This window comes from Capra hircus, chromosome 13 (assembly GCF_001704415.2).
Source record: "Capra hircus breed San Clemente chromosome 13, ASM170441v1, whole genome shotgun sequence".
NCBI classification, from domain to species: Eukaryota; Metazoa; Chordata; class Mammalia; order Artiodactyla; family Bovidae; genus Capra; species Capra hircus.
The window spans coordinates 7,253,330-7,279,671 of NC_030820.1; the positions used below are offsets into that span (position 1 = coordinate 7,253,330).

The 26,342-nt window shown below is 39.5% G+C and overlaps 1 protein-coding gene across 1 annotated transcript in view; it reads right to left on the reverse strand.

Annotated features, from left to right (window-relative positions):
- The window catches only part of SEL1L2 (SEL1L2 ERAD E3 ligase adaptor subunit), a 126,659-nt gene that overhangs the window by 37,700 nt on the left and 62,617 nt on the right, over positions 1–26,342 (reverse strand). Inside the window, exons 4-10 of the mRNA XM_005687826.2 lie at positions 21,229–21,331; positions 15,745–15,907; positions 3,417–3,470; positions 2,930–2,989; positions 2,759–2,840; positions 1,404–1,558; positions 694–750 (exon numbers count right to left, since the gene is read on the reverse strand). Of these exons, the coding sequence (XP_005687883.1) occupies positions 694–750; positions 1,404–1,558; positions 2,759–2,840; positions 2,930–2,989; positions 3,417–3,470; positions 15,745–15,907; positions 21,229–21,331 (674 nt within the window). The remainder of the gene's footprint in view (positions 1–693; positions 751–1,403; positions 1,559–2,758; positions 2,841–2,929; positions 2,990–3,416; positions 3,471–15,744; positions 15,908–21,228; positions 21,332–26,342) is intronic.

Genomic DNA, 26,342 nt, shown 5'->3' on the forward strand with positions numbered 1-26,342 from the left:
ATAAAATGACAAGGGCTACAAAGTCATCTTTTAAGAAGAATATCAGCTACTTCCCCAGATCTATGGGGATCTAGGGCCTTAAAACTACAATCAGGGTTGAGAGAAGATCTCGTCCATGGGCTTTGGCATCTTACTGAGGAGGATCCTGTGTAGGTTAAGTTTATTTGCTTTTTTCTCCACCATATATTTGAATTGTTAATTAATCGTCTAACTTCACTGGGATAAAATAAGGTTAAGCGATTGAAAGGAGCTTTACAAATTTATAAAGAAGCTTAATAATATACCCAATTATGTTGGAAGCAGCCTGCCCTCTGATTTAGCTCAATGGGGTTGAGGCTGATCCTCAGGCTCCCTGGCAGGAAATTCCCAGGTGGACTTGCCACAGCTGGCCTTAGAGAGAGCGTGTCCTCCTCACCTAGCCCCAGGGCTATTGTGAGTCTCGGTGGGAAGAGGGCGGGTTCAGTGGGACCCCAGAAACTCCCCACCAGGTACTCTTTCACAGGCCTCTACCCCTCCATACTTAGAGGAGGCAGGAAAAGTGCTTTCTCTAACGAACTCTGTTCTTCAAAAGCTGGAAAGCAGGTCTGACAAAGGAAGCAGCGGTGGGCTTTCCCGGGCAGCTTGTCCACCCACCCTCAGCTTCCCTTACCCCTGTCCTCCCACCCACATGACTCAAGCTTGAGATGGACTTACATAGTAATCTTGATCCAGACCTTTCCTCCCAATTAGATGCAACTGTCCGAGAGATACCTAGAAAAGAGGAGTTTTGGAAAATAATTTTAGCAGTAGTATTCATTTTAACAAAGAAAAAGGGAAAAAAATTACCTGATGATTTTACTATAGTACATCAATCCAGTTTGCTGCAGTTAGTGTGTCTTAAAAAAAGAGGCAGGAAACCATTCCTGACTCTGTGTTTTATTGGGTAAATGGTTGACATTGGGTATGCAGCTTCCTCAGGGGCAGGAAGCTGGCCTGATGATGTACAGCAATGCCCAGGCACACTAGTGACCTTAACTTTTGGTTCTCAAAGGTCACATAAACGATGTCTCATTTCTATTCTTATTTCCAAAGACAGGCTGCTTCTGGCTTCTGATAAGAGTTCATTCATATTAAAACCAACATTTATGGTAACTCTTTTCTATAATTACAATCTAGTTTTTTTTTTGATAAGTTTTTTAGGGTAAGTGCCCCAAAAATGCCACTACTATGGCAACTGGCTCCTTCATAAGCTATAAGAAACTACAAGTTAGGGAACAAAAAAGGAGCAGAACAAAGAGGAGGGGGTTCTCTTTCCTTTCCTATTCTGGATGGGGCATTGCTGTTAACCCTTCTAGGACTCAGAGAGAACCAAGGCCTTTGTCATTAAAATGTTCTAAAAATTTAAGTTCATCTGTATACATTACTTGTATCTGAACATCTCCTCTTTCTGCCAAAAATTTATAGTATTGGTATATGTCCCAGTCCAAAATCTCACTGTTAGAACTCAGATTTTCAGGTCTTTCAGTTAGTCTCACTTTTTCCACTGGAATACCTTCACTTTTTTCCAATTTATCAGCAACTGTGAACAGAAACAAGCAAGAGCAATATATAACAGTCATCTTAGAGCAAGCTCTATTCTGCTGATTCTCTTTAAACTATGCCGAGATTGGGCCTACTAACAGAAAAGAAATACCCTTAGGAGACAGAAATCTGCTAATTTTGTTGATTTGGTTCTGAGAAAAGTATAAGACACTACCTATTCTTTGTAACCAGTATAATCATTGTATCAGTATATGTCAGACCCTACTGAAGACCTTAGCCAGGCAGGCTCAGGAAAGAAGATAGATGTCAGAAGAAGGCAACCAACCTTTCTATCACTGACTTTTTCTGGGCATCCTGAAACTACAATATAAGAGTAAGAACTGCTTCTTATTTACTTCCTATGGATAGTCTGAAAATAAACTGTAAATATGCTTGAGTAAACCTAAAAAAACAGCAGTTTGAAATATATATATATCAAATAATTTCAGTTTCATTAAGCACATAAAAACATCTTGCTATATAAAGCATCTTAAATTCAAAAGCAGTTTTTTTCTCAGATCCTAATCATGACAAAGATGTAAATTTAGATGTTATTATGATTATAGAAACTAACTAAATGGACTTTAGCTTACTCACTTCTTAGACTTTTATTTAATACTCCATTATGTAGTCCAGTTTAGTGATGCTGCGTGTGGAAATATTACATGCAACTTTGAAAATTCTAGAAATAATTAACCTCATGCTCAATTTTTTTTTTTTTGTAGACAAAGGATAGGGTAATAGAGTAATGGTTACTTGAATTGTTCTCAGATGCAGTGATAGAGATTGCCAATGTAGGTATCTTGCACATACATTGTACAATGTATGTACATCCATAGCTTCAGGAATTTTTTAACAAGGCATCTTATATTTGAAATGTTTGAATTATAAAAAATACTTAATATTTATTGATGTTATATTTAAATTCTCAGTTTAAGGAAAGAAGATCACCAGATCAAGTAAAACAGAATTACTTGGAGACATGAGCTAACAAAAATAAAAGATGAGTACAATCATTTAGAACTTTTTGAAAAGTAACTTAAGAAATCAGAAGCTTCACATTGTATGGAAAGAGCTGTATTATAACTGATGTTAAAGCACAGTCTTTAAATACCTTATAAATACTTCAACTAGTATTGATTAATTTTTTTAATTTCTTGGCAAGTCTATCTTAAAATAAACTATGTGGATTACTCACTATAATCTGCCACTTTCTTGTAATGACTTAGGGCAACTTCACAATTCTGTAGAACATTGATTCCTGACAAATATCTGTACCCCTAAAACACAGGCATATACATTCTTAATATTCTGACAATGCTATATTTATAACACACCTATTTGGGCTCAAGAATATTTAATTACAAACCAAAATCATCTGCGACATCATGCTTCCTCCAGCACTTCCAAAGGTATAATATATCAGTGCCTAAAGTTAAAAAAAAAATTATTTGACATCTAAATTTGAAACTCAAACCCAATCACTGCTTTTTTATTCCTAGCCCAGCAATGAACCTCGAACTACTCCCACATAAATCCTAAATTTCATTCTCTTCCTCTTTAAAGATGGCTGGCATTCACTGAGGGCTTATTGAGTTCTGAAGTTTGTGAAAAGGGGATTGTACATGATATTTCATTAAAACATCATGAAATCCCTATGGAGTAGATATTATCTGAAACTTTATAACATGGAACATTAGGAAACTATGGCATTCAGGCCCTAACCCTCTCTAACTATTGAGCTGTGCTCTTACCCACCACTCTAGAGTGAGCTCTTCACTCAAAGAATAGACTCTCTATTCAGTGTCCCTTTAAAAAAATGATATTTTGTTCTAAAAAAAATAGAATGACTTTACCTTAGCTTGATTGTATTCCATTCCTATTCCATAAGAAGACAAAAATCCTAAGGCCTGAAGCCCAAAAGATAAAGAAAAATTCAATAAATCCATTTATTTTACAGTTATTACCAACATTAGTAAGGGTTGTTTTAAATGTCTCCTCTATAATTACTTGTATTGTTAACTTATTTCTTATAGCAAGTTGCATTATTATACTTTTACTAATGCAGCATGAATTTAGAAAAGGTGGCAATAGTGAAAGCTTTGTATAATATATGTGGAAATAAGCTAATACTTACTGAACTTTAGAATAATTATAGTGATAAAATAATATAAACCAATGCTCTGTATGTGTTTGCCTTTTTAGAAATGTAAAGACATTTTTCTCCAATATGTTAAAATTTGAATTTGAATATTTTTCTTCATATTTTAAAAATAAAATGCTATGGATATAAAAAGTTTGAACAGGAAAAAATTATATTGAATAAAAGGTTAAAGTCTGAACACAGATCAAGATGGTGGAATACGAAGTCCCAGGCCTTGTTCCTCCAATGGAGCCAAAATACATAGTGCAAAAAGCCTTTATGAGAACTCAAGGGACCAGTTAAGAAATCACTGTTACCCAGTCAAACTCACAGCAAAGAATAGCCCATTGAAATAGGTCAGAAAAGCCATTTTATTTAACCTGCAATCACTCCTCCCCAAGCCAGCATAGCTTGGTGTGATCAGGAAAAAAAGAGAAAAATGGGATAGGAATTCTGACTTTCAAGGAGTAACTGATCAAAGATCTGACTTTCAACTCATCTGATTTACAGCACTGGCAGAACTGGAATGTTAGATGCTAGGGACCTCTAAGCAATAAAGAGAGCTTAGAGACTTGTTGCAACTCTAGAGAACCTACACTACCATAAAACGCAGTACTTAAGGAACATCAGCAAACCAAACATTATATTACATATAATAACATTGTAATACATATTGTGGGAGTCACAGAGGAGTGAGAGAAAAGGAGGCAGAGAAATTATTTTAAGAAAATTTGGCTGAAAACTTCCCTAACCTGAGACAGAAAATAGACATCCAAATTCAAATTCAAAGAACTCCAAGTAGGATGAACTCAAAGAGCCCAATGCCAAGACATATCCTTAATCAAACTATCAAAAGTCAAAGGCACAGAACACTGGATGCAGCAAGAGAAAAGAGACTTGCCACATACAAAGAAATTTCCATATGATTATGAGCAGACATATCAGCAGAAACATTACAGGGTAGAAGGGAGTGGGATGAAACATTCAAAATGTTGAAAGAAAAAGCTGTCAACCAAGAACACTGTATCTGGCCAAACTAACTTTAAAAAATGAAGACAAAAATAGAAATTCCCTGATAATCAAAAACTGAGGGAATTCATCAACACTAGAGCTGCCTTACAAGAATTGCTAAAGGGTGTCCAAGTTGAAAGAATGCTAGCCATAACACAAAAGCATATAAAAATATAAAGCTCTCCAGTAATAATAAACACATAGACAAACACAGAATCATGTAATGCTGTAATGGTGGTAGATAAGTCACTTTTAATTCTGGTAGAGAATTGAAAAGGTAAAAGCATAAAAGATAGCTATAACTAAAAAACTATGCTAATGGATACAAAATATAAAAAGATATGATTTGTGTCATTGATAACATAAAATGGGAGGAGAGCAGAGTATATGTGATTGAAGTTACTGCTGCTGCCGTTAAATCGCTTCAGTCGTGTCCAACTCTGTGTGACCCCATAGACAGTAACCTACCAGGCTCCCCGTCCCTGGGATTCTCCAGGTAAGAACACTGGAGTGGGTTGCCATTTCCTTCTCCAATGCATGAAAGTGAAAAATGAAAGTGAAAAATGAAAGTGAAGTCCCTCAGTCGTGTCCAACTCTTCGCGACCCCATGGACTGCAGCCTACCAGGCTCCTCTGCCCATGGGATTTTCCAGGCAAGAGCACTGGAGTGGGGTGCCATTGCCTTCTCCGATTGAAGTTAAGTCAATATCAATTTAAAATAGATTGGTGCAGTGGTAAAGAATCTGCCTGCCAATCCAGGAGATGCGGGAGACATGGGTTCAATCCCTGGGTCGGGAAGATCCCCTGCAAGAGGCAATGACAATCCACTCCAGTATTCTTGCCAGGAAAACCCCATGGACAGAGGAGCCCGGTGGGCTACAGTCTATGGGGTCACAGAGAGTCAGACACAACTGAACAACTGCATGCATGTTGTAGCTATAAGACATCTTATGTAATCCCAAGAGTAACTACACTCCGGAGCAGAGAATGGCAACCCACTCCAGTATTCTTGCCTTGTCTTGTGCCATGGACAGAGAAGCCTGGCAGGCTACGGTCCATGGGGTCACAAAGAGTTGGACACGACTGAGCAACTAACACATGCACACAAAGAATAACTACAAGGAAAATACCTATAGAAAATGCACCCAAAAAATGAGGAGGGAATCAAAGTATGCCATTACAAAAAATAAATGAAAGACAAAAGAAGGCATCAAGAGAGGAAAAGGAGGACAAAATAACTACAGGACAAGCAGAAAATAATGAACGAAATGGCAGTAGTGAGTCTTTCCCTTTAAGAAGTTACTCTAAATGTATATGGATTAAATTCACTCAATTAATAGACATAAAAGGCTGAATGGATAAGAAAACAAGACCCAACTTCATGCTGTCTACAGAAAATTTATTTTAGATACAGAAACACATAGTCTGAAAGTGAAAGAATGGAAGAAGATACTTTATGTAAATTGCAACCAAAAGAGAGGGATGGATCACACTTAGACAAAATAGACTTCAAGTTAAAAACTGTCACAAGAGATAAAGGATATTGTGTCATGATAAAAGGATCAATTCACCAGGAAGATATAACCACTATAAATATATATGCATCTAAGAGCAGAGCACCCAAATACATGAAGCAGACACTGACAGAGCTGAAAGAAGAAATAGACACTAATACAATAACAGTAGGAGATTTTAATCCCCCACTTTCAAAAACGGATAGAACAACCAGACAGATTAACAAAATTTTCTTTGTTCACAGATGACATGATCTTATATGTAGAAAACAAAAACTGCTAAAACTAATAAATTTAGAAAAAGTGTAGGATGCAAAATCAACACACAAAAATAGATTTTCTAAAAATTAACAATGAACATTCAGAAAAGGAAATTAACAGTCTAATTTACGATAGCATCAAAAACAATAAACACTTTAGAATAAACTAACCAAGGAGGTGAAAGGCTTGTACACTGAAAACTATAAAACATTGCTTAAAAAATCTGAAAATACATAAGTAAATGGAAAATAACCTATGTTTATGTATTAGAAGAAGTAATATTGCTACTTTATATCCAGAGGGATTGGATTTAGTGCAACCCCTGTTGAAATCTCAGTGCCATTTTGCAGAAATAGAAAAAACCATCCTAAAATTTATATAGAATCTCATATGTAAACTCACAAAATAGCTCATCTATCTTGAGGGAAAAAAACTAAGCTGGAGGCCTCACACTTCCTGATTTCAAAATATATTACAAATTAGAGTGATTCAAAATCTGATGGTACTGGCATAAAGACAGACATATAGGCCAATGGAACAGTGTAAAGAGACCAGAAATAAATCCTCACATATATGGCCAAATGAGTTTCAACAAGGATGCCAAGGTATCGGATGCTTCTGAGAAAACTGCAATCTGTCTTTCAATTCTGAACATTAATGTCTCTGTTGCAGTTACTGAGGCTGGTGTAACAAATCACTCAGAAACTTGGTGGCATGATGACCATTTATTATGCCAAGGATTCAGTGGGTCAGGAATTCGGCCAAGGTAGAGTGGGGATGGCTGTTCTCTGATTCATGATCTGGGGGCCTTAGTTGGAAGACTCAAAGGCTGGAGTTGCCATAGTGTGGATTCTGGTTCTTTCATGCGTTTGGCAGTTGATTCTAGCTGTTGGTTGAGATCTTAGCAGAGGCTAACAACCGGAACAACAACATGGGACGTCTTCTATCATACGAGCTTCTCCAAGTCTGGTAACTGTGTTCCAGGACTGAGCACGCTGAGAGAGCGAAAGCCAGGCAGAGCTGTATCCTTTTTACGACTCAGCCTTCAAAGCGACATGGTGTCACTTCCAGCAAACTCTCCTGTTTGAGGTAGTTACAAGCCCACCTGAAAGCACTGAGTCTTAACCATTGGACTGCTAGGGAACTCTCAACCCTGGTATTTTCTGACCAGTTCTTTGCTATCAGACAGGATAAGATGCTTCAATATTATCTTGTACATTTTTTGCCCCAGACCTGGAATTTGACATTTTCCAAAGGAGTTGGGTTCTTTTCCTTGGGAGAGGACGTCTGTTGTTTATTTTAAGGATAATTCCTTTGTGGGGGAAGAATGAATATATAAATTTAACTTTTTATTTCTTTGTTAACAAATTAAGAGATGTATATGTATTAAAAATTAAAATTCTAATACTTCTGAGGGCTTAAAATTTAAACAGCAATGCCCTGCTCTTTTCTCAGAAACTCCCTATTTTTCTCATAGAAAACTACTTTTAATTATTCTGGCTGTTTTCTGCTGATAATTACCATCATTAGGACTCCTGATAAATTGCTTCTACTTGCTGCTAATTTATATATTTCACACATTTAGCTATGGATTTGCTACATGATAGATAATAATTTAGGTCATCTACATGACTTTCTCCTTTTTTCTTTTTGCTTCTCTTCTCAATAGAGTCATAATATTATTTTTGTCAGAATAATTGTAATAGTCTGTTTTGGTGTTCTTAATATTTTCAAGCTTCTGCTCATTTGTAAGTTTATCTTTCCTATCACCATTTTAGAGGTTCATTCCACACTCTTTTACATATCATTGATAATACACCTTCCTTTCCATAAGTTCAGTGCAGTCACTCAGTTGTGTCCAACTTCTTGTGACCCCATGGACTGCAGCACGTCAGGCCTCCCTGTCCATCACCAACTCCCAGAGCTTGCTCAAACTCATGTCCATTGAGTCAGTGATGCCATCCAACCATCTCATCCTCTGTCAGCCCTTTCTCCTGCCTTCAATATTTCCAAGCATCAGGGTTTTTTCCAATGACTCAGTTCTTCCATCAGGTGCCCAAAGGATTGGAGTTTTAGCTTTAGCATCAGTCCTTCCAATGAATATTCAGGACTAATTTCCTTTAGGATGGACTGGCTTGAGCTCCTTGCAGTCCAAGGGACTCTCAAGAGTCTTCTCCAGCACCACAGTTCAAAAGCATCAATTCTTTGGCACTCAGCTTTCTTTATGTCTGACTCTCACATCCATACATGACTACTGGAAAAACCATAGCTTTGACTAAACAGACCTTTGTTGGCCAAGTAATGCCTCTGCTCTTTAATATGCTGTCTAGGTTGATCATAACTTTTCTTCCCAGGAGTAAATGTCTTTTAATTTCATGGCTGCAGTCACCATCTGCAGTGATTTTGAAGCCCCCCAAAATAAAGTCTGTCACTGTTTCCAATGTTTCCCCGTCTATTTGCCATGAAGTGATGGGACCAGATGCCATGATATTCATTTTCTGAATGTTGAGCTTTAAGCCAACTTTTTCACGCTCCTCTTTCACTTCCATCAAGAGCCTCTTTGGTTCTTCTTCGCTTTCTGCCAAAAGGGTGGTGTCATCTGCATATCTGAGGTTATTGATATTTCTCCCAGCAATCTTGATTCCAGCTTGTGCTTCATCCAGCCCTGCGTTTTGCATGACACACTCTGCATGTAAGTTAAATAAGCAGGGTGACAATTTACAGCCTTGATGTACTCTTTTCCCGATTTGGAACCAGTCTGTTGTTCCATGTCCAGTTCTAACTGTTGCTTCTTGACCTGCATACAGATTTCTCAGGAGACAGGTCGGGTGGTCTGGTATTCCCACAAGAATTTTCCACAGTTTGTTGTGATCCACACAGTCTAAGGCTTTGGCATAGTCAATGAAGCAGAAATAGATGTTTTTCTGGAACTCTCTCGCTTTTTCGATGATCCAACAGATGTTGGCAATTTGATCTCTGGTTCCTCTGCCTTTTCTAAATCCAAAGTGAACATCTGGAAGTTCATGGCTCACATGCTATTGAAGCCTGGCTTGGAGAATTTTGAGCATTACTTTACTAGCATGTGAGATGAGTGCAATTGTGTGGTAATTTGAGCATTCTTTGGCATTGCCTTTCTTTGGGGTTGGAATGAAAACTGACCTTTTCCAGTTCTGTGGCCACTGCTGAGTTTTCCAGATTTGCTGGCATATTGAGTGCAGCACTTTCACAGCATCCTCTTTTAGGATTCTTTTCGGATTTCTTTTCATGCTTCATATTAAGAACAATTTGGTATTAGACACAGGAGGAGGGCATGGCAACTCACTCCAGTGTTCTTGCCTGGAGAATCCCATGGACAGAAGAGCCTGGCAGTCTACAGTTCATAGTGTCTGAAAGAGTAGGACACTACTGAAGTGACTTAGCACGCACACACACACTCAGCTTAATAGCTGATGGAATATTTGAAGAGCACAAGGTCATAGGCAGTGTCCTGTGGTGGACTACCAGGAAATCTTTCACCTTGGCATCAATCCATTAGTCTATACTCTTTATTTACTATTATCAAAGCCCACATTTCTACTTTTTCATCTAGTTTATGGTAACATAATCCAAGACTTTGTTAGATGTCTCCCTAAAATCAGGATACAACAAGGTCTGATAATTTCATCAAAACAGAAAATGAATAATTTCTTAAACATTTTGTTATAATTTCAAGGACAAAGAACTATGTTACTTTTTAAACTAGGAAACTGACTGCAGAGAGTTCAATTCCTAAAAGCATAATAGCTCTACTATGTGGTTTATAATTTGCAATCTACTTAATTCATACACTAAAAAAACTTACTATACTGTCAGTTTCTCTTTAGTCTCAAAGGTTCCATTTTTGGGAAAGTTGATCATAAAGGCTGTTATTACAAAAGAAAGGCTGGAATCCTGGTACTCCTCAAACCTCTATAGTTATATTTAAAATGGTTAAATTGGCTCCTTGCAAAAATATCTTTAGCCAATGTTATTGGCAAAATAATTTATTTTTTCTTGCAGCTCTTAGCAATTTTTGACTCTGCTCAATTTAGAATCTTGTGTATGTAGAAACTTTGATAGAACACAAATATACTGACCTTTGTATAAGAAAGTGAAGATACTGTTCTACTTAGTTGATCATGTATTTTAAGATACTTTCACCAACACTGAATCATTTTGTGCAGAGCCTACCACGCTTTTTGGCCTGATCCTCTTGGAGAAAATTGTGAGGTTGGGAGGTTGTGGATTGTGGGGGAGTTAATTTTTATCCTATGATTGCGGGGGGGGGGGAGGGTGCTTTATCTGTATAAAGCTCAGACTATAAAGTAAGGAACTAAAACCATGACTTTTGAAGCCTCAAATAATCAACTCAAAGAGCACGCTTCTTTCTTTAGCAGAAAAATAACGAGTGATTTTAAACTATTTCTCTGGAGGGCTCCACTTTTTTTTCACTCTTTAAAACATGCCAAGCACTCGTGGAAGACAAAAGATGTCATGGGCTATCATGTAGTAAATATGCCAATTATAGTCAGGGTTGTCCTATTTCTTTACAGTTGGGCATTGTCACCTAAAACTTTACAGTAATAAGTTTTTGGTCTTCGGTATTTTCTGAGATGAGGCTGAGGTGCGATGAGATGGATTATAGAATGATTGAATCTTAACCTAGAAAAAAAAAATGCTGTAAGTTGAAGAGAAGCTACGCTATAGTGATGACATCAATGGTGGTTTTAAAAGGTCAAACTCTGCAAATTAGATTTGTTTATCAGACTCTGATCTCAACCACTATGCTGTGTTATAGTAGCTGGGATTTAAATTTAAAGAGTTAAGTGTAGAGGATATTTTAATCAATTTCAAAGTAAATTACTCAGGTTCCATATTAACAGTTTAAAAATTAAATATTCCTCCTTTTACTTTTTATATAAGAAATTAAAAGAGAAAAAAGATCAAGCATTTAATTACTGTAATTATTTTATGAGTCTTGAAAGCATCTGTGGTCATTCTTTTTAGATTAAATTGCAAGCCGAACAAACATGTGAATCAACCCTGATGAAAAACTCAGTTCCTTTTTGTACCCTTAATACAAAAAGATGATTTACATCAAAAAGAAATGCTCTACACAGGTAGTCCTAGAATTATCAAAATGATTATTTGATACTAAAATGATTTTTTTTTCAGTTGTAGCACAGTGCTAATAATCATTACCATGATTCAATTAATTTTAAGGTGATACAATGTGAATGATCCATTTCTTGATTCTTAAAGCAAATGAGGTTTAGGCCCTACCTTCTTGTTTGGCAAATTAACAAACAAATTTTCCTATTAAAATGGTTCATCACTATTAAGAAAAGAGTGAGCCTTTCTAATTCTGAATTTCTGCTTCCTAAATGAGAATCAGAGAAATAAAAAATACCTAACTACCTCTAGCTGATATAGTGTAGTATCTTATAAGATCCTCTATTTTTATTTTTGCTTGCTCTTTCTTCAGTTTTCACCATTTTCATGAAGACTAATTCATGAATAGTTTTTTTCAGAAGGTACAGTTGTCTTGAAAATCAATTCAATGAACTCTGTTCACAATCTTAATTGCTTCTATTGCACTTATTGGGATTTCTTTCAGTTTATTTGGATTTTTGTCAGATGAACCATTCAAGGTGCATGAAAAGAAATAATTATGCCTCTTTGCCTCCATCAGCTTCCCTTTTATACGTAGCTTGAAGCTGCCTTTCTCCCCCTATGCCCTCAATGCCACTTTATAATCTGAATTCACATCTTTCTCGCTTTCTTTGTTAAACCAGGGCTCCATGAGCCCGCTGGTGCCTGGCTTCTCCCATCTATCCCCCTTCAGCATTTCCAGCTGCCCTTGACCTCTCCCCCAGAGACAGGTGTCTTTGTTCTCTCTTTACCTCTGTCCCTCTCACCGTCCTCTGCTGTCATCTCAGTACATAGTTCAGCTTCTTCAGCCACATTTCTGTTGCTGCATTGTCCCCACAGTTCCCAGCAACGTTTCCTATATCAACCTGGCACAAACAGCTTGAGAGGAAAGGTGGTCACCTGGCCAGTCCTGTTAGAGAACTGTGATCAATATGGCATGTGGCCAGCCTGGTCCCAGAAACCAGTCATCGAACAAAGCAACGTTTGTACCACAGAATATTTTTAACCGTGCTTTGTACAAGGAGATAAATCAACTGCACAAGGACTTGCTGTTGGAAATAGATTTTCCTGTAGTGATGACTGGGATAAAAGTTAAAATTCCAGACTAGAATCCAGCATCCATTAGAATAGAATCCAGCTGTAGCACTGGACCAGGGTGTCCTCTAGGCCCCCTGCCCATCCAGATAACACTTTGGCTCAATATCATGGGAGCTAAAGTGAGGAAGGGGAGTCCAAGAGAAGAATAAGAGTGTTCAGGTTGTCAGGGAGAGCACAAGAGGAGCTTGGGGCAGAGACTTTTTCCAATCAGTATCGCAGCACTTCTACAGTGTGGCTGAATTTTGCATATCAGGTTAACGTTGGCCTTTCAGGTGAAACATTTGTCCTCATCCACATTTTGCTTTCTTGCCCTCCTTGTCTGTGGTCCATGCCACAGAACCATGCTACCTAGAGTATGTGGAGTAAAACTCTGATGTCAGCTCTCAGTCCATATGTTTAATGTACCAATTATGTTAATTTGGGATGTTTTTTCTGGGAGTAGTGTTTTGACCTTGCATCAGATATGTCATTCAAGTTCAGACAAATCCTTCATGTTGCCTATATCCAGTATTCTAGACTGAGTGTAAATGTTCCTTCATCCTTGAAGCCTTTTCTACCTGCCCCAGGCAAAGCCAGTCAGACACTTTTCCATGCCTAAAGCACTTTACACCTTAACTCTAGTCCACCTAAACTGTGCTGCAATTATTTGTTTATATTTAAGATTGGCCCATAAGGACTTTGACCTATTAATTTTTTCTTCCCATCAACAAGATTGTGTGTGGCGCATAGTAAATGTCCAAGAAACCACTGCTGACTTAATTAATATACCCACTGACAAAGCACATGTTCACTAGTTCATTACCTAGGGGTTAGGTAATATTATTTGTAGTGGTGGACATGATGATAACATTTGGTCTGTTTTGGAACTTTATATTTTTGATTAACCAAATATGGGATATATTCACAGGGAAAGAGATCTATTTGGGTTGGCCAAAAAGTCTGTTCATAAGAGCTTATGGAAAAACCCAAATGAGCTTTTTGACTAACTCAATATGATATATTATTAAGTGAATCAAGAGCTGATTAGTAAACAGTAATTAAACCATGTCTCATTTTTGTAAAACACATTCTACAAAGTTATAGAAAAAATTCTAGAAGGATAATAGAATAATAATAATTATATATATATTTTTTCTGGTGAATGATTATAAAGTTACAGGTATAGAATTAAGTGCCTTCACACACTATTTTAATCCTCACAACTTTGTTCATTCATTCATCATGAATTAATTCACTATTGAGCTATATTTTTTTCTGTCCCAGGCCCTGCACTATATTTTTAGAGATACAGTAGTGAACCAAATAAACACAATATCTGGTGTTTTATCATTATCCTAACTCTACAGATGAAAATTAGGGACGTTGCCCCACCCATCAGAGTTCCCCTGGTCCAACTTCTGGTTCAAATGAATGCAGGCTCACAAGAGGCTACACCTGTCAGTCTGCTTAGGTGGACGTAGCATAGCAACCAGAGTTTGCCAGAGGGCAGCATCAGCCTCCTTTCAGTAGGAGTCCTTGTAGCTGGTCACACAGTCCTCCAGCAGCCCTCATCTTTAGTGCTTCAGACGACAGACCAGACTCAAGGAGGTGAGATCTACACTGGGGGTGTGGCAGCCGCCCTGACATAAAAGCCTCATTCCCTGTGTAAGAACTCCATAGGAATAGTCAGTCCATATTGCCCAGGGTCCCTGTACATATAGCTCATAAGAGTTTCTCCCAAGGTAGTTTACCAAGCAGAGGTCATTTCAACGATAAGTAATACTACCTGGAAACATAGAGAACATTTTATTCCTATCATATCACCAGGGGAATCACAAGTAGAGGGTGAACCAAAGGTCAAATTCTCACGCAGAAGGGGAAAGGGTTTTGTTAAGTAGAAAGTGGTAGAGTGGATTTGAAGTTAAATCTGTCTGATTCCAAAGCTTAGCTTCTACATTTACTTGATGGGAAAAAAAAAGTAATCTCTGGGAAGAAAGCTTTTAGGTAATTTTTACTCTCTTCCTCAAACTTTCTGAATTCACAGGGTTGTTTTTTTTTTAAATTGTAATCAGTATAAATTTCATTTGTAATCAGAAAGAAGTGTTTTCATTAAGAAGACCAAGAACATGAAAACATCCTTTGCTACCACACTAAGTACAAGCAGCCAAAAACAAAACAATGCGTGCGTTTCCTCTGTGATGATGTCGCTGTAAAAAGGGAAAGAAGCCAAATAGAAACACAGAGTGGTCCTGACAAGTAGTGCAGTCAGGATGGCTGGCTTATGAGAGGCTTTTTTTGTTTTGTTTTCATTGTTTTCCAGATTTTCTATGAAATGCTTATGTTATTCTGGGAATAGAATGAAATGTTGGTTGGTTGGTTGGTCACTAAGTCACATCCTTCTTTTGTGACCCACAAAGCTCCTCTGTCTCCGGGATTTCCCAGGCCAAGAATATTGGGGTGGGTTGCCACTTCCTTCTCCAGAGACTCTTCCTGACCCAGGGATCACACCTGTGTCTTCTGCGCTGCAGGCAGATTCTTTATTGCTGAGCTACCAAGAAAGCCCCATAAAATGAAACACACATTAAAATAGAAAAGCAAATTTATATAGCTTGTAAAATATTTAAACCAGGTAAAAACCAGGCAAACATCATCCTAAACAAATAGATTTAGTTCCATATTTCTTTGCATAGGTAAATACAGTGTATTTTTTATAAAATTTAACTATGTTAGGGGCTTGGAGTTCTCACATTATTTTAAAACACACACGTGGACGTGGAAGATGGGAAGGGGGATTAGAGAGCAGCTCTGTTCCACTCCTGAAAGTCACTCAGGAGCTAGAAGGACTTGCCCCAGGTTCCTGCCTTGTGTCCTGATGGAACATTTAGGGCATTGCAGTAACCTTCCTAGGCCTGGGCTTGTGCAGCAGAGGCTCAACTCCTCTCACATGTTATTTGTCTATAGTTATTTCAGGAGGTAGCTATTTAAGATTTAATTTTCTCTCAAAACTCACGTTTTGGGCTTTATATGATCCTTCCTTAGCCAAGGACTCATATAATTGGATAGCTGCTGTAATGTTTTGCATGCCAAAATTTCCAAATAGCAAAGCATCAGCCATTTTCTCCATAGCTTTCAAGTTTCCCAGATCAGCTGCTTTGGCAAAGAATATGTAGGCTCTGTTTCAAGAATATGAAGTTAGAAGTGTGAGTATCAAAAATGAAAATTTCTGCTCCTCCTTCATTCTGCTTCTAACAAGAAGGACCCAGTTGACATTGCTACTAACACTACAGTTTAACTATATAGTCCATTACATCTCTATACCAGAAGATTTTTATCAGCCCTAAGCCAGTCTAAGACTATAATTTCAAATATATCTGACGAATAATGAAGCTGCTGAAAAGGAGAAATATGTAAGCTATATCATCCATGCTTCAAGCTTATAGACCAAGTGGAGTGAAAAACTGGGGCATTTGTCCTAAAATAGTAAACCTTCCCCCAGTAAATCCCATTACTTATGAGTATTTGATTTATAAAATGAACTCTGAACAATATAATTAAAATCAGTTTTAAGAAATCAAAACTGCAATGTCACACCTAAGAAGTTCTCATGATTGAGAACAACTGTCCCTTTACATTCCAAAATATTTTTCTGAAGCAGAGCATATTCTTTAGCACAACCAGACTCTGGAAAAACAATAATGAAACAAAACCATAATGATTTTTAGGGCTTTAGAGTCTGATTGACTGGGTTAAAATCTACCATTAATTAGTTTGAGAGCTTCAGGCAAGTTACTTAACTTCTCTGTGCCTCTGTCATCTATAAAATTGGATAATAATAGCATCTACTTTATGGGGCTGCTGGGAAGATTCAATGAGATAATCCATGTGAAGTTCTTGGCATACTGCCTGATACAGAGTAAGCCCTCAATAAATTCAGCTATAATTATTATTAAGACTATTGCATAGAAAGTTTTATGGCATGGTAATTGTTCTCCTATAATTTGTGGGTAAATCACATAAAGGTACTGATTATAAATATAGACACCAGAGGATTGCCTTGCAGTATATTTTCTGAGTCCTGGTCAGAAGTCACCCAGACCTGATCTGTGTAACAAGTAGTGATGGAGAGCCTTGCAAGGTCAAAACTTGTGTTGGAGACAGAGTGCTCTGAGGATTTATTTTTATTCTTATCACTTCCCCTTTGGTAGCAGTAAGATCACAAAGCATTAACCTCTGCCTGTGACCTTGACTCAAATACAGGAATAAACACACAAATCTACCATAGCTACCAATTCAGAAGGATTAGGAGATTCAGCTTTATACACCCCTACCCATGCTGATATTAAAATAAGTTGCTCATGGTCAAAGGCTGGAGCCAAATAGAATAGGCCAGAAGGGCCAAGAAAGAGAGATATCCAGGTAAGCATTAGGGTCCTGGATGGTAAACAGAGAGTAGATCACAGTGGAACCAAAAGAAGCCAGGAGATCTAGCAAAAAAATAGCTGTGGTCAAATCAAGTGTAAGTTCTGGGGGCCAGAAAGCAAATAATAAGAGAGAGCGTTTCAAAGGTCACTGAATGCACGGGTCTGGCATCATGGGAAAGGTATGGAACCAAGTACAGATTCCCGGAGCTCTTCTGTCACATGGCTTGTTGCTGCAACAACACAGTCTGCTGGGACTAGAAGGGCACCAACATGGTCCAGAGCAGAGAAACCTGAGATGGACTGCAGGGGGCAGGAGTACATGTAGTTGCTGGTCCCAAGAGGCAGCAAACATTTGCAAAACCAGTCCCTCCAGGTGGTTTTGAGTCTGAGGGAGGAGGGGTACCTCTGTCCCCTATCAGGGCAGTCCAAGCTGATACGTGGAATACCAGAAGCTGGACCCAGGGTAGGAGAAAAGTCATGGCAAATTAGGTGGGATTAAGATCTGGACCGCAATCCCCACGAGGGAAAAAGTAGGAAAAACTGGGAAGGAGGGGTAGGTCCACAAAAGAAAGTTCAGTTAGGTGTCTGGATTGTCTCTAGAGGATTTGGTGTTGAATGCTTGGGGGGCGGTACTGGGGTAAGGGGAGGCTAAATGCATCTCTAGGACACGTCAGATTGGAGAAGGAAATGGCAACCCACTCCAGTATTCTTGCCTGAAGAATCCCAGGGACAGAGGAGCCTAGTGGGCTGCTGCCTACGGGGTCGCACAGAGTCGGACACGACTGAAGGAACTTAGCAGCAGCAGCAGGACATGTCAGAGGCTTATCTCCAAACCTTCTTCGCTGATAAGTAATTCTTAATGATGGTTAACCTTGGATATCATGGAGGCTTCTCAGCTCTTTTAGACAAGTTTGTGTTTCCCTGGCATATGCTTGTTTAACATCTGTACTTCTAAAACCACGAGCTTGTTCAACAATTTTCCTCGCATACATATGAAGAGACTGAACAAATGAATTAGACCAAGATGTGGGTGTGGATGAGGCAAAAGGACTAGCAGCACCTGTGGCTTGTGCTACCCTCAGTGAGGAGTGGTGAGGCAAGGAGCAGGCAGGGCACAGGATGAAGAGTAGCAAAATGGCTCCCCTTTGGTCTGGGGGTGTAGCCTTTTCTCTTCCCTGACCAGAATCTTAGAGATGGCTAAGTTGGCTGTAAAGCAGACAATCCTGAACACTGAAGGAGTTTCACACATCTTGCCCACAAACTCCTGGGGTCTCTGGTTATGAAGAGCTTTGTTTCCTGTTCTCTGCTGCTGCCAACCCAGAACAGTCAGCAGACTCAGGTTTATGTACCCTCTTACGTATCTGTGCTGCTGCACACATAAGCTGTTCTTCTGGGATTCTTGGGCAAGGACTGGAGCAGGATAGGTTGGGAAAGAGTAACCTGAGGTTGAGTGACACCATGTAGGCATGAAGGTTCCTGCACTGGTTCCTTCCTGCAGTGAAGGTTCCTTCACTGCAATGGCCCTGCAGTGAAGGGCTGGGTTTCTCCCCATCCTTTAAGTCAAAAAAGGAAGGCACCTATCTAGGTTAAGCAGAACCTTCTAAGAGTGATGTTGTCCCATCAGGCTGAATCTAGGAGTCCCTTGGACTTAATGGGGCCCCTCACCTTGGGTTCACCTGCTAGGTTGAATCTCAGGGACAAGCCCTTCCCAGAACGCCACTGTTCTCTCATCCTGCTAGGCTGGGCTCAGGATTCCCTGTCCTTCTTACTCATCTGCTCAGTGGACCCAAATGAGCTGACTTCCCTCTAAGGCCGGATTGTGTTTTTGGAATTTGGTTTAACTCCATCATCATCATGACAGTCCCCAGGGACACTTAGCATGAGGCTTGAGTTTTTGCTGAGGATGGTTTCTTTTGCCCTTATTCAGTTCAGTTCAGTTCAGTCGCTCAGTCATGTCCGACTCTTTGCAACCCCATGAATCGCAGCACGCCAGGCCTCACTGTCCATCACCAACTCCTGGAGTTCACTCAGACTCACGTCCATCGAGTCAGTGATGCCATCCAACCATCTCATCCTCTGTCATCCCCTTCTCCTCCTGCCCCCAATCCCTCCCAGCATCAGAGTCTTTTCCAATGAGTCAACTCTTCGCATGAGGTGGCCAAAGTACTGGAGTTTCAGCTTTAGCATCATTCCTTCCAAAGAAATCCCAGGACTGATCTCCTTCAGAATGGACTGGTTGGATCTCTTCTCAGTCCAAGGCACTCTCAAGAGTCTTCTCCAACACCACAGTTCAAAAGCATCAATTCTTTGGTGCTCAGCTCTTAAGTGCTTCTAATTTAACTTTCCCTAGAGAGAGGATCAAATCCCTTACTTCCTCTTTCTTGTCACTTTGGAAAAATCAAAATCTTTTTGACCTTCTATTTCCTCCTCCATAATCTGGGGATAATAATTTATGTTTTACAATATCATTGTGAACAATGAAGAATATCCCGCAAGTCACATGAAGAAGGAGCTTGAAAAATGGAAGTTGTGATGTTGTGATAACCAGGTTCATACTTAATCCCCCCACCCTATCCTCTAGACTCATGTCCATCGAGTCCGTGATGCCATCCAGCCATCTCATCCTCAGTTGTCCCCTTTTCCTCCTGCCCCCAATCCCTCCCAGCATCAGAGTCTTTTCCAATGAGTCAACTCTTTGCATGAGGTGGCCAAAGTACTGGAGTTTCAGCTTCAGCATCATTCCTTCCAAAGAAATCCTAGAGTTGATCTCCTTCAGAATGGACTGGTTGGATCTCCTTGCAGTCCAAGGGACTCTCAAGAGTCTTCTCCAACACCACAGTTCAAAAGCATCAATTCTTCGGCGCTCAGCCTTCTTCACAGTCCAACTCTCACATCCATACATGACCACAGGAAAAACCATAGCCTTGACTAGACACGACTGAGCGACTGAACTGAACTGAGCTGAACTGAACTGATTCTCTACACTCTTACGCTCGTCTCAGAGGCTTTGAGCTTTGGGAAAGAATTCATGGACTCTGCAGCTGCCCTGCCTCAGGCTAGCTACCCCAGCTCTGGGAAGCATCCCATAGGGCTGGTATGCCTAATCCGCATGAAAACAAAGGAAACAGGATTGTTGGAGGTTCAGAGTTTATTCCTTCCATTAAGGTTCAAGACACACTTGATTTCTCTTCCACACCTTCCACTTACCAGTTAAAGGACTAGAAATAAAAATGGCAAACACTTATCTCCTTATTACTGTTGTGTCGGACATGGTTCTAAGAGCTAAACTGCATTATCCAGGGCACAAGGGGTGAAGTAACTTTCTCTGTTCCACGGCCAGGAAACAGTAGAGCCAGAGTTCGATTCCAAGGTTGTCACTACAGACTTGGTAGGACTTCAGGTTGTGCCTCTCTCCTGGGGACGGGGGATAAGGATAGCTCTGCCTCCCATTTAGACAGAGCAGAGGAGTGAAACGAGAAGCAGGACCGCGGTGTGAGACCACATGGCCTCTGCTTGATCACCTCCCAGCGGTGGATTTGTCATCACCTCCCTTTACCATCCTCGCATCTCTGTCCCCAGAGTTTCAAACGGGGTAAAAATGGAGTTCTTCTTAACTCATAATTCTGTTCTGGGGATAAAATGGCATCAGGTACATGCAAGTGTTCTGAAAACCATAAAGCGAGGCACAAAAGCTGTTAGGCAGCATAAAGCATTCTAAAACAACTACTCCAGTTCAAACAATACATCTTTTTTTCAAATAGTACATATTTTGTTTCACTTGAGTCAATTAAAGCCAAAACAATACTTTTGCTTGAATGCTTAAATCAGTGCCTTTATTCTGCGTTTCACTTAATGTGTAGGGACTGCGGTTTCATATATAAGGTCTTCCACATGTTTAGGCTGATAATTTGTAGGATTCTTTAAACACCATTTGATCCTTTTAAAAACAAAAGTTTATAGGCAAATAAGCTTATTTGTTATACCAATAAGCTTTTCATGACAAATCAGATTTTGGATTGCTCTCTTTTCTCAACCTGGAAATTGCACTTGGCTTGAGTGCTGGGTGGACTTACTCTGCTTTTTGTTTCTGGCTCTTAGACTGCTGGAGGATCTTGATGCCCATCTTAAAAAGCTGGTCTCCTTCATCTGTGAAATTGTTCTTTGCTTGGTTTTCTACTGTATGTGGACAAACAAGGAAAAATAACATTATTTTGTGTTTTACATTTTAAAAATAATGTGCTGGCATATTATTTTGGGATTTGCTCTCCTTATTTTTTAGCCTCTGCATTTCAAGATCACCCTACCTTTGGCTAGACGGTAGAAGCTGTCTATGAAAGTATTCTCTTCCTCTCTTTTGTGAAAGCGTCTTGGAGGATGGAGGAGAGAGATGGATGTTTCTGATGATAGGAGGGAGAGAGATGTCCCCAGTCTGAAAAAGGGGTGCAATGCCCTGCAAGCAGAAGACAGGAAGCAAGGCCTCCGAGGGAGGTGGTGGCTTGGTGCGCCCTGCTCTCTGGGCCTTAGCTCCCTGGCTTCCCAGTGCTCAGCTCTCTTGTCTGAACCAGAAGATATCATGGGCAGTGTGTGCTCAGGATTGGAGGAGAGATGCTCCCTCATCGTCCCCAGAGTCTTTCTAAGACCTTTCTAGCCTGACTGAGAACTGCTGGGGATGAGCGTCAGGAATAAGTGGGCAGGGTAGAAGGCACAAAGGAGGGAATCAATAATAATTTGCCTTGTGGGATGATACCTCAGAGTAAAGTTTTATAGTATTTAAGGAAACTAAGAAACATAATTTTACCTGCTACAATAATACTACTTCTAAAATATTTATATAACAATCACAATTTTCAAAGCATATCACCAGTTTACAGATGGGGAAAGCTGTTTAGAAGGAAAGTCTGGCTTAGAGCCCCCACCCCAATACATACACACACACACACACACACACACACATACACACACACACATACACACCCTTCCATAGCATCACAGTGCCTCTTGAAGTCCATTATGACACTCACTGAAACCTCTGATTAGGTGAACCACATGTGAAGCCATTTTAAAGGAGAGGCATTCTGGGATTCGATGCCTCATTAACAAGACCACAAAAAATTTTTTAAGTGGTTCTTGTTTTTCTTCCTCCTGACATGCTATCAGAACTTCCCACTTTCTTTTGTAAATTAAAAAAATTACAATTTACAATCCAGTTTACAATTATTTTGAATGCTTAAAGTTATCCAATCAATTTAGTAACACCAGACGCATTTAGTGTCTAATTTCTGCTTTGAGTTATAGGTTATCTATACTTAACGATTAAAGAGGAAAAATAATGGGGAAACATATTAATCTGTGCTTGGAATGGCAATCGGTCCTATTAAGATGCTTTCAAAGAGGGAGAATAAATGTTGAAAGGTTGTCTCTACATCCATATACATATGAGAAATGATTTACCACTATAGATTTCTACCCATGGTTTTTACCTTTACATGTAATTTTATTTGGGGCTTTCCAAATGTACTCAAATACAAGTTTTATGTACTATAAGAGGGCTTCATTACCAGTAAAATTATCTTGACAACACTTTTTCTTTGTATAGGTTAATGATTTCCAAATTTGGGTAAAGTACAGTCAGGAAATGATTTGAGGTTTTGAGGAGACAACTCTGAAGTTGTTGTAAAGGACCTTCATGACTCTGGGGTCCTCTGAACAGCTGGCCAGTGGATGCCTGTTGCTTTGTCCTGATAGGAGCTCTTCAGTGACTGGGAAGGGCTGGGGATGAGCCTCAGGGATAAAGGGTGAGTAGGTGTGCCAGAGGAGTATCTAAGGCAGCAGCAACTGTGGAACTTGCTCCAACTAGATGAATTTGGACTTCAGTGTTTGTCAGAGACATAGTTTGTAGACAGTTCTAGACATTTTATTACTTTTTCAGTCTTATTATCAATATTCTCTAATTTGGGGACTGTCATGGGCTGAATTGTAACCGCCAAAATTTGTATGTTGAAGTCTCATCCCCCAGTACCTCAGAATGTAACCTTATTTGGAGGTAAGCTCTTTAAAGAAGTGATTAAAGGAGGCTCTTTGAGTGGAGCCCTAATCCAATATGACTGGAAGTCTGTTTGAGCAGAAAAAACACCAGCAGTACCCTGGCATGGAAAGGAGACACTATAAGGACATAGTGAGAAGGTGACCAGTTATAAGCTAAGGAAAGAAGCCTGAGAATGAACCCTTTAACACCTTGATTGTGGACTTCAAGCCTCCAGGACTGTGAGAAAATCCATTTCTGCCGCTTAAGCCAATTTGCCTATGGTATTTTGTTATGGTATCCCTGGCAACTAATACTGATGCTAGCTCTGGATCACATGGAAAACAAGCTACCTCTTCTCCCCATAAGAAGGGAGGTACCCAAACTCAGCTCAGACCAGTGGCTACCCTCTAAAAGCAAGAAGGACTGAGATTTCCCATGGGCCTCCAAGGGTTCCAGATGGACTGGACCTCTGACTTTCCTAGACAACTGGATGCCCAAGCAGCCCACCTCTGACAAGGCTGTGTTCTCATTACTGTACTCAAAGTACAGTGTAGTTGGTGGACCTTCCAAGTAACCATCGATCTCTAGACCCAGATCACTTTTCTGAGACAATGGGATGAACAGGAATCTATGCCTCTTCCTTCTGATACTTCAATTGTAAAATTCTCTAATCAAGTCTATTTCTTAACTCCTGTCACTTGTCACTGTGGAATTCATGCAGAATCCTCTCATCCGTAATGCTGCTGCTGCTGCTAAGTTGCTTCAGTCGTGTCCGACTCTGTGTGACCACATAGATGGCAGCACACCAGGCTCCCCCATCCCTGGGATTCTCCAGACAAGAACACTGGAGTGGGTTGCCATTTCCTTCTCCAATGCATGAAAGTAAAAAGGGAAAGTGAAGACTCTCAGTCGTGTCCAACTCTTCATGACCCCATGGACTGCAGCCCACCAGGCTCCTCCATCCATGGGCTTTTCCAGGCAAGAGTACTGGAGTGGGTTGCCATCACCTTCTCCGCTCATTCATAATGACTAGAAGCAAATCTTTAGAAGAAAAATGGCCCACTTGCTTGTTTCAAATATAAGAAGAAAGAGCAAAGTTGGAGACAACTTGTTCTCTGCCATTCATACATTACTTGTTCATTTAACTGGTATGAATTGATTCTTACCATGCGTTAGACACAATGCTAAACATTGTAGATTAGCCTGGCAGAGACAAACATGTTTACCAAAAATTACAAGGCCATCTGGTAGGCTCTACATAAGAAGGCACTGTGGGAATACAGGGGCCTTCTTTGTTTGTGAGCCACAGAAACCCAATCTGATTGACTTAAGCTGAAGGAATTTATTAGGAGGTTCACAGATTCAATGGGGTTGATCAGGAATCAAAGCATCCTTGTAAACAGTGGCAAACACGACCACTGGGATGGACGAGGATCAAATCCTTTTAAGACCTTCCTCTCTCTGTTCCAGCTCCCTGATGAGTCTAATGAGTCTAGTAGGGAAGACAAGGTATTTCATTACATTCTTATAAGAATGTATCCATTGGGGGAAACCTAATTCCAGAAAAGGAAATTGGGATGGTGAGAAGGGTAACATGGATGATGGGAAGCCCACAAACAGCAAATGCCCACCCACTTCAGGTCCCTTACTCTAGCCTAGTGCAAGAAAGAAATCTTCACAGATGAAATGGCACTTTAGACAGTTCTCCAAAGGTAAGTAGGAACTTGCCAGACCAAGAAGATGAAATTGGTACTCCATTTGGAGGAAACAGTTGGTGCAGAATAACTGGGGTGGGCAGTATGTTTTAAACTAAGATAGAGAGCTTGCAAGTCATAGCTGGCCAGGCAGTCAAAGCTGGCAGCCAATGATACTGAGGAGAGTGGACAGAGATGCGAAGAACCAAAGGGAGGAGGCGACTCAGGGCACTGTGAAGGTGAAGGCAGGATTGCTAGGAGAAAGACAGAGGGATAAGAAGCGGCAGGAAGCTGGCCCTGATCAGAGATTGCTGCTTTTGAGTCTGAAATTATATTGGTGCAATGGCTCTACGTGTGGCTGGTAAATGGTTGAGGAGAAATAGGGATGAAGTTGACTGGAATCCAGGAGGTCTAGCAAGTAAGGCAAAGTCTTACAACAGGGATGTTCAATCCTGCAGGGTGCTGGAGGCCTCTAGCCACTGACTGATGGATGAAGTAAAACAGCCCAGCTCCCTTGCTTGTGGGAGGGGGCCAATCCTCCAGTGCAATTTGCTCTTCAAAATCCTAAATTTTGAAACTCTATCTTTGCTCAGTTCCTTTCCTTGCCTTAATCTGCATAACTCATTTTCTTAAATGTTTCATCAGAAAATTTAATACTTTAACATTTAAATTCAAGTATATAAATATTATCTAAATGATCTAGAAAAATAAAAGGGAAAATATATTAAATTCCTTAGTTTGAATCTCAAATTTTATTACTTCTTGAATCACATAAAGGACCACTGAGAGTTAAAAGAATGTCTTGACATTGAGAGTTAAAGGAGATGAATATCTTTTAATCTGACTAAAAATTAGGTGCTTTCACCATTAAAATGATACAGAAAAATAAAATGGGAAAATCTTTGCTCTGCAGAAAAGCTTGCCTCCACAGACACTGCATCTATCTAATTTTAACTGTATTTAATATAAACCAACTTCAGTTTCTGATTTTCCAAATAATGCATCAGAAGAGCTCTTCACATTTGCCCTTAATGTCTGCTAGAAAGATGCAATCTCAGATAAGGTGGGAGAGTAATGATCCATTTCTAAAAATAATATTCCACCCAAGAAAGAATGACTCAGCAGAGTTTAGTCAGATAAAGATGCCATCAACTCAAATCCACTTGAATACAGCACAGATATTTACAACAGTCAAATTTATTCATTCTGTCCCCAGATCATTGTCTTCAGACATAAATACCTCCGTTGGTATTTCTTGGAAATGGCAGACAAATTATAAGTTAAAAAAAAAATTTTTTTTCCTCTTCAAATATCTACTAAGCAAAGCTTAAAATGAGAGAGACCCTGACTTAGAAAGATATAATTCATGATCTAAAATCCTTAATTTATCAGAAAGACATGCATTATAAAAGAAGTGAAGAATCAAATAATGTATAGTTATAGTTATAATTGGTGCTAATATTCATAA